The sequence below is a fragment of the Mercenaria mercenaria genome, chromosome 14 (assembly GCF_021730395.1).
Source record: "Mercenaria mercenaria strain notata chromosome 14, MADL_Memer_1, whole genome shotgun sequence".
NCBI classification, from domain to species: domain Eukaryota; kingdom Metazoa; phylum Mollusca; class Bivalvia; order Venerida; family Veneridae; genus Mercenaria; species Mercenaria mercenaria.
This window is the reverse complement of record NC_069374.1, coordinates 8,741,898-8,757,794: the sequence shown is the minus strand read 5'-3', so window position 1 is coordinate 8,757,794 and position 15,897 is coordinate 8,741,898. Positions and strand designations below refer to the sequence as shown.

The window sequence follows — 15,897 nt, the reverse complement described above, 5'->3', positions numbered from 1 at the left end:
TGTAACTCGTATTTCGAACAGTTTGCGATACCTTACACGAAATTTTGTCTTACTAGTTCGGCATTTCGAATTAAGTAACTCGAAAATTGGATCTACTAATATTTATTCAAAATTTCGACTTAGTATCTGAAAATTTCGTCTAGTATACTACTGGATTGCGAGAACGGACATTGCAAGTTCGATCTCAAGCTTCCGCACAGACAACGCTAAATGTCACTTGTTATGTAGCCATATGGTGACATTTGCAAGACATTCGTGTCACGCGTCGACCTTATATCATTTCCGTATTTATCACAAAATTTTGATATATTGGAACTTAATTTTTCACATATAAGGAAAGTAGAAAGCTGTTTCACACATCACTGTATTTTCTGCTACAATTATTTTTGTAAGGTGGCTTATTTCAGCCATTTCGATATTTTGTTCTGTCGCAGCAACATATCGAAGTTTCAAACGTCACCATTGAAACGTCGTTATGGCGGCCCTCCTAACGTCGCCTCGTAGAACATCTTTATGGTGATCAGTCAATTGTCGCCTCGCCGAACGTCGACCCGACAAACATCGCACGCAGAACGTTGTTCCGCCAAATGTGCAAACTGAATGTCACCTCGCCTAACGTCGCCCCCGCCGAATGTCAACCCGCCTAACGTCGTCCCACCAAACGTTAAAGCGACCCGTCTGCTCTCGCCTTGCTGAATGTCTCACTTGCCAAACGTTGCCCTAAACGTCGCCTCGCCTGACTTTAGGGCCTGTGTTTTGTATAGCACTAGCCGTATCATTGAGGAAATAAAAACAGATTTATCTACGACTCTGATAATATCTGACATGGAGCCGTTGTTCGAAACTTTAACAGTTGATTAAGCTAACAGCCGATTAACTTTTCGAGTAATATTTTGACACTTTAGAAAACTTAGAGAAACAAATGTATGGCTGACGGATTATGAACACTAAAGCATCTTTACAGTAAAATTAAAACATCATACTAGTGTTTCCCACCAAGACTAGTATTTTGAATCAAAATTTTACAGGCGATTAGTTTAACAGTCTGTTAAAGTTTCGAACAACTGGGCCCAGATCTTTGCCAAACCCAAGTGTGGCATTGACCTTTCAGATAGGGATCTAGGATTTGCTCCCACGACAATCCATGTAAATGAGACAATCATGGTGATTTCCAATGTTCGACAAATTTATTATCTGGATAGAGGATTAAACAGGCCGATGGACAGACAGATGGATTGCCCTCTATCTAAATCGTGTTATTTAAGGCCATAGGTATTGAAAGTTTAGGAAGAGGCGATGGGTGTAAGAGTGAGCAATATTCTCTGGTAACACTTCAAAGGGGACTTACAAATATTACGTCAATATCAAAATCGTACTACCTTTTATCTCTAATTTAGTTGATACTGTCATGTCATTCGGGAAGGCAAGAAAAACGACGTTTGGCGGGGCGACGTTAGGCAGAGGGCCATACAGACTTTTGTCGTGGCGACATCTGTAGGAGCGACATTCGGCGGGCAACGTTTGGCGGTGCACCATAACGACGTTCACTGGTACGACGTTTCACGGGGTGACGTTCGGTGGGGCGCAATAACGACGTTTGTCATTGTGGTCACACACAACTAAATAGTATTCCCTATATATTCTATGACATTTTTTAAAGAGCTACCAACTGACATTTTTTAAAGAGCTACCAAACATAGCCAGACCGATGTACCTCATTTTAAAGAGTTATGATAAAACTGATATAAAATGAAGAGAAGGTAGGGGTCGTATATCTTCTAAGAGTTTTCTCTTGTCACATTTGCTTATTGTTAAATCACATCAAAATCACACTGCTGTGACCTGGAAGTACTACTCATACTAAAATTGAGTTTTACTTCGCCAAATACAACCTCCTGTCCCATTTTTCACCAAAATGTAAAAAAAAACCCATCTACAATGAAATTTAAACAGAAACCAGCTTTATTTTAGACCTCTATGGCCCAGCCAAATGAAAAACTTGTCCGCCATTACGCGACTAGCATGCTGGTTCCTTTGCTATAGTTAGGCCTTGTGTCGTTTCGACAGAACGAGAATCAGACACCATATTTCTGTTATTTTTTATAGCTTGATAGTTCTTAACTTAAGTCAATATTTCGAGTTAGTAGGGCAAATTCCAAATTGCGTAAGTGGAAATTTCGAATAATTAGTTGAATATTTTATTAACAAGGAAATTTAAAAAAAATTCAGTTCAGTAAGTCACACGTCTTGGAGTTTATTTTCGAATTAGCCCTTAGGTAGGATCACCAAATAAGAATAGATTTCTCAGTAGACAGTTCCATTTTCTATTACCTCTCTTTGGTCTACCTTGATCACGCAGCTAAGATAGATAGAATAAAACTCAAAACTTACTTCTGAAGTTAGAGGCTTTTACAGGCGGTCTTCTTAGCAAGTGCTATATATAAGCATCTTTGGAAGAGTTTATACGGTACCGATCGGTAAGTTAACCTAGTTGCAGAGCACCTGCTTTGAGCGCGGGAAGTCGTGTGCTCGTTCCATAGCCAAGCAAGTAAGTAAGTAAGTAAGTAAGTCAGTTAAGTAAGTAAGTAAGTAAGTAAGTTAAGTTAAGTAAGCAAGCAAGTAAGCAAGCATCGACTTTTTTAGAGGCTCCAAATTTGGTTCTCCATCTACCATGTGAACATCAGGGTAGGTCTAGGACTGGTCAAGCCGGTGTCAGTATAATGTGACTAAGTTGGGTACCGTGTCATGTGCCTACAGCTTGATTTAGGCAGTATTATACTGTCGTAAACACAGAACAAATGTTTTATATTTTTTTTTTATTTCAACGATGTTTGTGATACAGTTTCCAATGTTTAAATAACAGTCACTAGAAAATCAATCAAATTCTTGCATATGGATACATTAAGGTTAATGTCACGATCTGAGGAAAAATCTCAGACAGTAATTTGCTCGAATTTGTACAAAAATACAAAAGAAGAATATCTATTTAAGTGTGGATAGACCAAGTAAAATACTAGTAGTTTTTGACGAGATAAGATAATAACAAAAGTTTGAACTATTCATATATTTATAAGCAAAATCGCAGTATTTAATGTGTACCGCTAGTAGTCATCAAAATGTAATATAGATCATGTTGTTCTGGCAAATTGCTTCGACTAAAATTGCTTTAGCTATTTTCTTGCGTTCACTAGTCTATGATTGCGAATCAAAGTATCCTTTATGGGTTGACATAACGATAAAGGCTTGACAAAAGAATGGAACGAAGCGGGTTCAACAGTTCAACTACTCTATAGACATCATAGTTATTGGATGCAATTTAGAAACCGTCATGTGTGTAAATGCTTGACCGTCATTACTGTAAACATTAATAAAAAATATGCAAATCAAGATCTCAAACCTCTTTGAAATGGATACATTGTGACTGATTTACCGCAAAATTGAATCAGTGAAAAGGTCAAAATCAGTCTTGCTGATTTTCTTTTTCTCTTCTTGATTATTGACAATTCCAAGGCCTTGGCTCGCTGTTGCCTTCTTCGTGAACGTTTGTGTCGTGTTCGTGATTTCTTTGTTAGATCTATTATTAGAGAATCGTTTGTGTTACATGTGCCTTGCCGTTGTGCACGTGTATTTCATTTCTTTTGCAACAATTAGATATGACTAACTTTTCAGACCACTGTTCATAGAAGTCAAATCTAGCTAAAAAAGTACCAACGAACATTTTCTTTTGTGACGCATGTTTCTGCTCTGCGGTAGTTCAAGTAATTTTCATACAAATGGTTATTTTCTGTAAATAATAATTGATACAATGTATTAAACAGTCAACACGTGTGCTCACAATGTGCCTATCTATAAAGAAAATTAGTGAGCATACCAAGCTGGGGGCTAGAAAACAATCCAATTGATGTAATATATCTAATTTGTTATTCAGTCTAGACAAAAGAGTTTTTATTATGAAATAATGGCATGGCAATGCAGCAGCTTTCATTTCATCTATTTACCATCAGACAAAATATAGTAATTTTAGTATTTATTTAAGTTTCCCGTAATATTGCCGCCTGATGTTTTGTTACATTTATTTCGATTACTGATGCTGCTGAAACAGCTGCAGCAGATTGCTATATTTCCGAATTAAACAATCATCTCTGTAAGTGGACGAGAACTAAGGACATAGAAAACATTAGGTTATTGCTATACAAATTTGAAATTATTATTTTGTGCAACACTATGAATATCAAGATAGCGGTCGCGCTTACCATTCCTTTAATTACAGCATTTTCCCCCGTATGCGAAACGTGAATTAGTTTAAACATATTTTTATTCCGAAATGCATGAAATATTTACATACAACATTCCAGGAATTGGACAGAAAGCTATATTAGCTTACAGTTGTCCTCTCCTTATTACATAAAATTACATGTTTATTCATGGCACAATTATTTACCAGTTATACAGTATTATATATAATACATGAAAAGATGACACATTTCAATAAACCAAAAAGTGCTTTAAATTTGTAAAGTACAATAAAAGTTTAAATATGAAAACATATTCAGACATATAGCAATGGATTTGAAAAGTAGAATTCAGAAACACTTGATATGAAATAACAAGCAAATCTCATTTAAAGAGATATTTGATACTGATTTAAATGGTAAGTGTAAAATGTAAGTTAAACACCAAACTAAATTTAGAGTTGTAAAAAACATAAACACGTAAAAGAAAAAAGGATAAACGGATGAACGATAAGAATAAAGTGTGAAGAAAATAGCTGAGTCAATCAAATAATCAACATGTTTAGATAATGATAATGTTTAGATATGACGTGTATACATATATAGATGCAATTGTATTTTATGCAACATTACATTAACTAGCTATTGCTAAAATCGTTTTGTTTCTATAATGAATTTTTGAACGGCATTAAAAATTGTTATATTGGAATCGAGAGATAGTGAAATATCACCGTTTAAGACAACATTAATAGAGGGGTTACAATGTTGGGAGATCGTAGTAAGTAATTCAGGTCGGAGATCCGTGTATTTTGGACAAATTAGGAAATAGTGGTAAGAATTTTCTATTTCCCCGCAGTCACACAAAGGAGAGTCGATAATATTTTTCTCAAATAAATCAGAGGAAAGAGAGCTGCAGTGAGTGCGTAATCTTGTGTGAAGGATCTGCAGTTTACGGTCACCAGAAAAGAAGAAGCTGGGGACATTTGGTAGGTCGTTATTTAGCATTCGCTTGAATGATGCAACCGTTGGAGCATTTTGTGTCTGAAGTGGGAGCGCATTGAAGTCTCTGATAACTGAAGGCAAAAATGATTTGTAATAAAAGTCAGTATGTGTGAGGATGTTTTGCGTGTCGTTTGCATTCCTGAGTGGATAGCGATGCTCACTGCCAACTGACGAAGGGACAAGATCTGAAAGATACTGTGGGGTAAGATTGTTTTTCATTTTAAAGAAAAGAATAAGTTTGTGTTTGTATCGCCGTTTTTCCAAAGATTCTAAACCAATCTCTGTCATGAGTTTATCAATGGATACAAGTTTTGTTGTTCCAGTAATTATTCTTGCCGCTTCCTGTTGAATTTGCTCAAGCTCTCGTTTTTCATTCTGTGTACAGTTATCAAATAATACATCTCCATACTCTAGAATTGGTCTTAAAAAAGATATATATATATATATGACTTCAAGTGATTTTCTATCAAGCTGAAATTTTAATTTTTCATAATATTGATTCTTTTCCAAGCCTTACTTTTAATGTATTCAATATGTGTGGACCACCGCAGATCATGCGAGAGATTGATACCCAAGTGTTTATAATTACGGACTTCGTTTATTTGTACGCCTTGCATTCTGATTGGCTGATGATTAATATTTCTGTGAGTTTTACGTGATATCAGTAAGGATTCAGTTTTCGAAGGATTGAATTTTACCAACCATTTTTCTGCCCATGAAGTTATATTCTGCAGGTCCGAGTTTAAAATAGTTGAAGCAGTGATAGGATCTTCTACTACAATGAAAAGGTTAGTATCATCAGCGAAGAGCCTAATTTTCGCTTGGATATCTAGTACTATATCGTTTATATATATAAGAAAAAGTAAAGGCCCGAGAATTGACCATTGTGGAACACCAGCTGTAATGCACTTTTCAGACGATTTACAACCAGGAAGAACAACTCTTTGTTTTCTATTATTAAGGTAAGAAGAGAACCAAGAAGAAACACGTCCGGAAATACCTACAGAAACGTGAATTGAGAAAGGGATGACTGAATACATCCTGTCCACATAACGAAATATATACACTCGCATAAAAGTTAGCCCCCGTGCAAGTATTGTTTAAGCGCAGTTATATATCAGGACTTGACGCACATGCAATAAATGGACGGGGTGTTAATACATATACTCCCTCCCATGAACTGACTGAAGAAATTCGTTCTAGTGACGGATTGATTAAATAATTCAATTTTTAAGTTACCATTGCCTATCAGTGCCGTCAGCATAATATTACTCACATTTAAAGTAGTCTTTTAAAACATTATCATATTATTTTAGTTTGAAAGGAATATACATGATTACATGTTTGGTTGTAGAATTTTAATTATTACGTTTTCTTTATCTTGAAACACTATCCCAAAATAAATGTGCAAACAGTTTGCGCGGGTGTATGTTCATTTGTGATTCACATGACGAAAATACCATTCATATTCTCTCGATCAGCGATTTTCAGTTTATTACATTCTGTCTTTTTTATCGCTGGCAACTGATTCATTTCAAAAGTTACTAAATGATAAGTTAAGGCACGGCTGGGGGAGAAATTAGCTGAAAAGCTAAGTACGATTAGTCCGCACTCTTATACAGGACATACAGTATCATTTAACCCTTACCCTGCTATGTATCTTAAAATGGACTTGTCCATAATTCAATATGGGCAGTACCATTTATTATTCAAAGGGGTGTTTACTGAAAACTTACTGACTGAATAGCGAACAGTGCAGACCATGATTAGCCTGCACGGATGTGCAGGCTAATCTTGGTCTGCACTGGTCGCAAAGGCAGAGTAACCTGCCGCCTGCAGGCTAAGGGTTAATTATCTTGAATAATTTCATTATGATTATTCTGAAATACGCAACATTTTATTTGCACAAATTTCATATAAACTGAAATTTAAGTGCTGCGGAGTACAATGGCATTGACTCATTTTCAATTACATCAACATATGTATTACTGACGAGTTGTAAAGGATAATTATTAATTTTAAAACCAAAATACTAAGTTAGTACAATAATCTACATTCAGATACTTTCTTTTCTAATTTCATAGGATTATAAAGCGCATTCAAACAAATTGTCAGTCGTTAACATTGGACATGTTTCAATGTTTAAAGTTTGGTCATTTTTTCCATGAATCCGGTATTTAACTAGTTTTTCTTGCATTACGGCTGAAATGGCATGTGAATATGCGCTTCGTAATTATTGACATACTCTGATGAAAGTACCCCATTTTTGACATTGTATCAATTCTCGCACTCGTACATACAAGACTTAATATAAGTGTTTATGGAAGATTCAGTTTTCGGATCCTCTGTCAGGCAGGTGTAATTGATTTTCTGTGAATGGTGTTCGATGTTGTTTAAGATCTTTATTTATTTCTTACTGAATGTTAGACTTAGTATTAATATTTTTCACACTTCATTCTATGAATACTTGTTAACAGTGGCATAGATAATAACCTTTAGCCGCTGGCGGCAAGTGTCGTCTTTGCGACCAGTGCAGAACAAGATGATCATGGTCTTCACTAAGCACATTTTCAGTGAACACACCTTTGAATGATAAATGATACTGCCGAAATTGAAAGACAGACCAGTCCATTTCAGAAATTTAGCAGCCTGGGGATTAAGCTAAATAAAGCAGATCGAGTGCATGTACCAGTTGTATGTATTTTATTTTTCATTACTTCTTTTAACATTTTTAATTATTCCGTATTTTGTCCTTTTCATTTAGGATTTTATTGTGTACATAAATTATATAAAAGTCATTGGAAGTTTTATTGTTCTTAAAGTTCGTTAGTTCTTTCTATATGCCTAATCTGATTTGGTCGTTAAGCTGGATATAAGAGAACTCCATTGAAACTGGTCCCACCATCATTGTGTATTCCTCCATAGAAGGAACATCCGCCAACACTGACAATATCACCAACAGCAAGAAAAACGGGCATTGTCGCCGTAGCCGGATATGATCCAACTTCGTAAGCGCCGAATTTATCGGTGAAAAGCTCGAGTATACTAACTCCGTTCTTCTGAATAAAACATTGAACCTTTTGATGTTCTGATTCCTGTGCTGGGGATACTGAGGCGGCTATGTAGTACATACCGGCCACTGGGGCCTTGAACTGTCCTGTAGTCCTGGTGTATCCACCGCCGTTGTTTATCACCACGTTAGGAAATGTAAGGTCAGAATCAAGCATCTCAACACCAGTAGCTAAAAACTCGACATGAGTATCTGCAATGTACACATCAACTGAGTCCATCTTGAATCCTTGGAAATATTAAATGTTACAATTATTACAATTATTTTGTTACAATTCCTGTTATCATTCTGAAATGTAATTGTTTAAGTATTTATCCGACGCATTGTTTTCTGCAGTCGCAATAGACTGATTTAAAACCGAGAAACCATGTAATTCTTAGTGTTATTACTATGCTAATAACCTTTTTATCACCGCTGTAACATTAACTTGAAGTTCCATTGACTTTTTCCATTAGAATCACCACTAATATAAATGTAGATTCTTAATTACATTAAACTTTCCGTAAAAGTTTTACTGATCTAAAGATCACGGTATTTCAACAATGAAACACATCAAGATTTATGAAATTGATAATAAACTCTGTCAAGTGGAACATATTTTTATTAAACGAAAATAATACTCATACTGTATTGGCAACACTGTATGAATTCCTAGAACTTGTAATATTATGCAAATAAAATAATCACAAATATGATTTACCTTTTATAGTTTCTAAGCTGCTAAGGCGCTTTTCGAGTTCGGATACCTTACAATCTGTGAAACAGAAGAAAAAAATGTTAGCCACATCTATATTAAATTGGCTACTCGTTTCTAATGACAAAAGATTTTTCTGTACCGTAACGTTGATTATTTGTAGCTTTTCACGCATTTCAACAGTAGCCAGTCAAGAGCCTGCTACTTGCGGAGAACAGGTTTGTACTGGTACAGAATCCAGGAACACTGGTTAGGTTAACTACCCGCCGTTACATGACTGAAATACTGTTGAAAAACGGCGTTAAACCCAAAAACAAACAAACAAAACACAACAAGCAGCTAACGCCTGACGGCCGTTTTTTTCGAATTAGGTGATAGTGAGCTAAAGTTCTAATAAAAGCATATACTAGTAATGAATAATCCCAAATTAATTAGCATCATTAAAGGAAAATAGAAAAAAAGGAATGGACATGTAGAAAATGAAATTGAAAAAATATAAAAATTGATGTAAAAAATGAAAGTAAGAAAAACACCAATTTCAATGTTTATATCCCTGTCACCTTGACCTTTGACTCCAAAATCACTAGTGGTCATATACACATCAAGACCAACATATGTATGCAGTTTCAAGGTTCTAGGTGAAATACTGATCCAGATATTGCGCGGAAACAAATTGCAATGTTTAGATCCCTGTGACCTTGATATTTGACCCAGTGACCACGAAATCAGTAGGGTCATGTACACATCAAGCATATGAAGTTTCAAGGTCCTAGGTGAAAAACTTGTCCAGCTATTGAGCGGAAACCATTTTTTAATGGTCTCTATGACTTTTGACCCAGTGACCCCATTCTGATTTTGGACCAATTAGGGTAATAGGGGATCATGCTGACTAAGTTTATTAATGTTTGGATAAGAAGTAGTAAAAAGACAGAACATAAAGGTTAACATAAGCTGACATGTCGTACTAAATCCCAGGTATTTTCAAATCGTTAGAAAATGCTGAATATTGACTCCCCATTAGCAAAAAAATGAAGTCCATGCGCATACATTTTGACGGAGTGAACCCTGCGCGTGACCACTGACTATCAACCAATCTAAACGTGACTTTCGTTTTCAAGTTTTGCATGTGTACTTTCATTTTCTTTACTTCTGGAAATAGCTGAAGGTCATGTGACGTCTTTTTCTGTGTTGTTAAAAACATACATATGCCTGGCGAGTTTGCATAAAAATGTGCCCGGTGTCCTAAGATATATTCTGGAAAACAGTAAGTTTGCAGTATACGATGCTGCATTTACAGTATATTCTGCATTTGTAACATAAAGCAGGTTCACAGTATATGTTGCATTTGCAATTGTTCATGTTTAGAATTAAAAACGTGTTTGTACCTCTGATGTGTAGGAAAATTTAGCCAACCGATGGCAACATAAATACAATAACATCATCGTGACTAATTTTCCTAGACGAATCATTTAAACAAAACAAATGTTGAAAACTGTAACACTTACACACATCTGGCATTGTTCCGCATGTCTGTCCAGCAGAAAATACAGGATATGAAGCGAAGGTTAAAAGTAGCGCGAAAAACATTCTCTTTCTTTTCTTTGTAGTGTTTGTTCCGTTGGTGATTGTTTGAACATGTGTGGCTAAACACTCAGCTTTATATACTGTGCAGTATGCGTAATAACATCAGTCTGCTGTATTGATGCTGGGAAAGGTATATGTCAAGCAATGTTTCGTCAAGATTAATCAGAATTTTTTATCTAAATATTTGTTGCAGATGGTACGACAGTAAAATCCTGAAATTAGCATCAAAGCAACAATGAAGTATTAACTGCTTATGGCCATTTTGTTCATTTCATATTTTACCTTTGAAAATTCTATAACTTCAAACATATGCAATTCTAATTTTCTAGAAACTTCATTTGCACATTTATCAAATTATAGATGCTGACTGTATGAAAGTGTATGCAACTTACACGACGGGCAATATGTTTGGATTGATATATATCGAATCATGTCAACTTTCATTTTAATCTTTGCAGTTTACTGAAACGAAACAATGGAAAAGAAATAAGACACCGTGCAATGTCTTTCCTAAGTCCAGTGTTGGAGTTATGTTTCTGAGATGCTGTGTTAATTGGCAGCTCTAAACAGGATTTTCGTTACAAAGCGTGAGAACAGATGTCGTTTCCTTAACTTGTAATAATTTAAAGATATGTTATTATTTCTGTTGAAAATGTTTGCCTCATCCATTATTATATTTTGTGTCTGGTACTTTGAAATCAACTAAACCAATCATCCTCTTTTTAATAATCGATTTGAATTACTTTACGTAAGATTTATTTGATCGCTTTAAAAGTGCTGCTTTCTAACTAATGATATAAACGGGACATGGGCAACCAAATTTCCCCTGAGTAATAATAAATTACTGTCTGTCATTCCCTCGTGATAAAATCTGTATTTAATCAGAGAATGGATTTTCCATTCAGTAAAACAAACGACTTACATTATCTTTTCCTAAGTGTTACTGTGCACTTTATTTATAACAAATGTAGCGGGCGAATGCAGACATAAATATGCTGTTGTAGATGTAATCTGAACAATTATTAAAAATGCCAAGTAATTTTTTAAAAGCCAAAACACCTACTGGATGACAGAAGCTTTGCAGTTTCGTTTATAGAAAGTAAAGCTACGCTGCCCTCTTTTCTTGTATCCGTTCGTTTAGAAGTTCATTACGTAAAGGCAGCAAATTAATTTCGCTCTTAACCCTGATCATGCTGGACACGATTGATTCTGCCTTTCACGTATGCTTGAAATGTTCGAGGTGTTTGCCAGGTACATTTACAGATCGTGTAGTGGTCCGATTTGCTTCAAATAAATAATATCTGAAAGAAATACCAAAAAAAAAAAAAAAGAAAAAAAAAAACAAATAAAATTCAAAACCTAGTCATTACATTACATATCCCTTCATTTCTTCCACAAAAAAGGTTGAAATGTCTGAATGATCGAAATCTACACGAAAATTGTAAAAGTCTGGGAATTGAATAATGTGATACGACCATAGTATGACGTTAAACGTCCATAGTATCAGCAGACGGCGGTGCTCAATATGTAGCTTCTTAAGCAAGTCCACTGCCATCGTAACGTTATCCGCCAAAGGAGATGTAATCATTTTTGCATCGCCGAAATTTTGTTTGATCGTACCATATCCTTAGGACACCAGGCACAATTTTATGCAATCTCGCCAGGCATATGTATGTTTTTGACAACACTGAAAAAGACGTCACTCGACCTTCAGCTATTTCCGGAAGTACAGAGAATGAAAGTAGACATGCAAAACTTGAAAACGAAAGTCGCCTTTAGATTGGTGGATAGTCAGTGGTCACGCGCAGGGGTCAACCCGTCAAAATGTATGCGCATGGACTTCTCTTTTTTTGCTAATAGGGAGTCAATTTTCAGCATTTTCTAACGATTTGAAAATACCTGAGCTTTAGCACGACATGTCAGCTTTTCATCTACGAAAAGATATTTGAACTCGGAATAAACACAAATCCCACAGGGGTCCGTAACGGAGCTAGGGTACATAGAGATCTTTTAAACTTCGTTAAATCGCTCAAAAGATCCTTTTTGATGTTGTCTGAAAGTGTCAGTATTAGCCTCGGGTGTAAGATATTTCCGTATTTATATATTTATATATTTAATAAATGTTGATTCTACGGAAACGTGAAAGGGCCATCACACGCTAATACGTTTTATCACGTTACAGGTGTGGAAAGGATATCCATCTCGATAGTCGTGGCTTCTTTCCTCCATGCACTAAATGTTTCTAAAGTTAATTATTTTCATGTTAAGATCCTATTGTTTCAGCTTTTCATTCAATAAAATGCATTGCTTTTAATATTGCTTTTATATTTATGATACTGTGCATGCTATGTCCATTTATTACGTTTTAATCTAAATCGCAATAAAATAACTTCGTAGTAAGAAATTCAGTGAAATGTCCCTTCTTTTCTATCAATTTTGATGTGAATGTTACGTTTATTTATCACTGTTTTATCTGAATTGCCAGGTTCATATTATTTCGTAGTAAGTCACTGTTTACTAATGTTGTGTAAGAACTGTCTTTATTTTTTTTTATCATTCACCAGAACATTCATATGAACAGATGATTATAAGCTTTCATGTCTTTTGAATCTCTTAATATTACTTACAAGTCTTTAAAGTCTATATTTTAAAGTAGACAACGAACAAAATCAGTATCTCACACAAGGGAAGAAACGCTAGCAAAACATCAAATATTATACCGTATGGCCCTTACATAGATTTAAACAAAACACATACCGAAAACTATATTTACTCAAATTGTACAATTACTATAATCAGTTATCTTTCTATATGCATAACAATGGTGGAGTACAGCATTCACGAACAGCTGAATATTTATACCTATGAATGACCGCAAACTGTTATTTTCAATAAATAACAAAGTACATACTCGACTTAGTATGCCGTGGGTTTTAACATTCATAACAAATCCCTAAGGCCTATTTGTATTATTATTACAAACTGATATGTACTACAACATAATTATTCGGAGCATAGCAACTCCACACCTGAATGGATTCTATATTATATAACAACACATCATCTTCTCGAGACGAGTTTGACAAGCCTGCCTTGAGGCTACGGATCAAAAGTATCAATTCATCGTAAATAATTTTAAACATTTAAATCATTATAACTGTATTCCAATGAATCTATATACAAGTAATGAAGATGATCTGATAAAAATGCTCCCAAAAGTGCATAAATAAACGTGTACTTAAATATTCAACCCGCGCGAAAGCACAACATCTTTATAATTTTATTATCCATGTCGAAAATTGACTCATTATAGAGGGTATACCATATAATAATAAATATTGACATGGTTTCAAGGAATTTTAAGCTGTCGTAGCTTTTCCCATACAATTAGGATATCTGAATGCACCATTGGATATCAATAAAATGACTATTTACAGAATGAAATATGCACGAACAACAAAAATGCGATCTTTATATCATACAAATATATACATTTGAGGTTCCCTTGCGTTTCTTTAATCGTTTTGCTATTTTAAGCATTTGTTTTCGTGCTTTTTTCAGCTAAACAATAATATCCTAATAAAATTAATCATGATTCCTTACGAATCTCAAATGAATATGAAAATGTGCCAAGTACATTTTTGTTTAATTTCATCTCAAACTTCAAAAGATAAATATAAACTTCTTATTTTTAGAAACAACAAAGCTTGTATTTCATAAGAATTATGTATGAAAATTAAGGTCGTACTGTTAGCGGCATCACTTCATTCTCAGCGTGTCGTTGTAGTGGTAAGCACTTGCACATGATCTCACGTCAACCCATTATAGAAGTTCGACATTATGTCTGCGGCACCATAAAAGTCATTGTAACGTAGTGTAGTGGCCTGGTCGGTGTACCTGTAGCTTTTTTTAAAACACAACACCATTATGACAGTTCTAACATTTTTATTTCCTACGAAGAGCAATGCATAGTTACTTTCAAATGTTCAGGTAAATATCAAAGATATAATTAATGTTCAATTAGCCTTTTAAAACAGTTCTATTTACGAGTCTAATAACAACATTTTTTAGTTATATTTCAGTTCAGCTTTTAACAATGAATATTGAGTTTCAGCTCATGAGTGCGGGATCATGTCCCTGGTCTGTCACCTGGGCTGTTTCCCTCCTCTACAGTGTATATTGAGATTATAAAGGACAGTACAGGAAAACACAGCAGACACATTTTTCAACTTCCGTCAACTTAGTAATTAAACTTAGATAATTCACGGATGTGACCCTAAAGCTACTGAAGATTTGACAAGTTTTGTCTGACTTTGTTGATTAATGAAATGTACAGTTTTCATATTAGATATCCGAAAGAAATACCAAAAAATAAAATTCAAAACCTAACCATTACATTACAATCATATGGTATTGGAACTTCCTAACGGTGAACCAAACGACAAAATGATAAGCTGAAACAAAAGCCTAAGTAATTACTTGTGGACATTCCCACAAAGTAAAACGAGACTCGTTTTCGTTCTACTCGTATCTCGAACCTTTGATGGATGAGAATCTGTGTATACATACTGAAAACTAATAGATTACCCGTTTTGACAAATTACGACTGTGCTTCTTTTCTGACAGTACTCATCCTTTTCAAAGGGTTGCTAATAACATTAGATAAAATCACACAATTCCATAAACTAAACCTGAACCAGTCCGTTAGGTCTGCACAAGATACAATCACCAAAAGAGCAAGATTGATAAATGGTAGTTCAACATACTTCTGTAGCTTCATAAAAAAAAATGATTCTATTAATAAATGGTATACATGATAGTATTCTGAAGATATTTCGATAATGTGTAGAAATGTAAATATAAAGACAATAACTAATCGGTGGTTTTGAGCATTCGTTAAAAGTGATAATTTTCGTGTCTTTTATACTGGTACAAAATGATAATCTTGCTAAGTGTGTCTAATGTATATTTGTTTATGTTAAATTTTGCAATTGTATCTTGTATGTTACAATAAGGTAACGAAGCAATTTCAATGAATACTTGATTTAATTAATGTTGTGGGTAACTGTTTTGAGGTATACATTTAATGTATTTGTATGTCATGATCATCTGTGTTTGTTTTAAGCTATTAAACTAATTAGTTATGTCTGTATAAATGAATGAATAAATGAATCAATGAATGAATAAATTATTGGATGAATTATTTTTGTGATCCTTATAACTATATTTGTTATGCAATGCTTCGTCACATAATGGATTTTTGTAAAAGACAAGCAATATTACAACACTGATTGAAAGTACGTGGACACATTTTT

General features: G+C 34.6%; 1 protein-coding gene across 1 annotated transcript; it reads right to left on the bottom strand.

The window, feature by feature from the left end:
- Positions 1 to 7,543: 7,543 nt before the first annotated feature.
- Positions 7,544 to 10,661, bottom strand: LOC123528120 (EMILIN-1-like). Its single transcript, XM_045307869.2, has 3 exons — positions 10,504 to 10,661; positions 9,005 to 9,058; positions 7,544 to 8,496 (listed from the first exon to the last, which is right to left on the bottom strand). The coding sequence occupies exons 1-3, from the start codon at positions 10,583 to 10,585 to the stop codon at positions 8,096 to 8,098; spliced, it is 537 nt and encodes a 178-aa protein (XP_045163804.2). The 5' UTR covers positions 10,586 to 10,661; the 3' UTR covers positions 7,544 to 8,095.
- Between the last annotated feature and the right edge of the window lie 5,236 nt (positions 10,662 to 15,897).

Coding starts and splice junctions, on each gene's coding strand:
- LOC123528120 (XM_045307869.2), bottom strand. CDS start 10,585: ATGTTTTTCGCGCTACTTTTAACCTTCGCTTCATATCCTGTATTTTCT. Junction 9,059..10,503: donor CGGAACAATGCCAGATGTGT/GTAAGTGTTACA, acceptor TCTGTTTCACAG/ATTGTAAGGTATCCGAACTC. Junction 8,497..9,004: donor CAGCTTAGAAACTATAAAAG/GTAAATCATATT, acceptor TGTACATTGCAG/ATACTCATGTCGAGTTTTTA.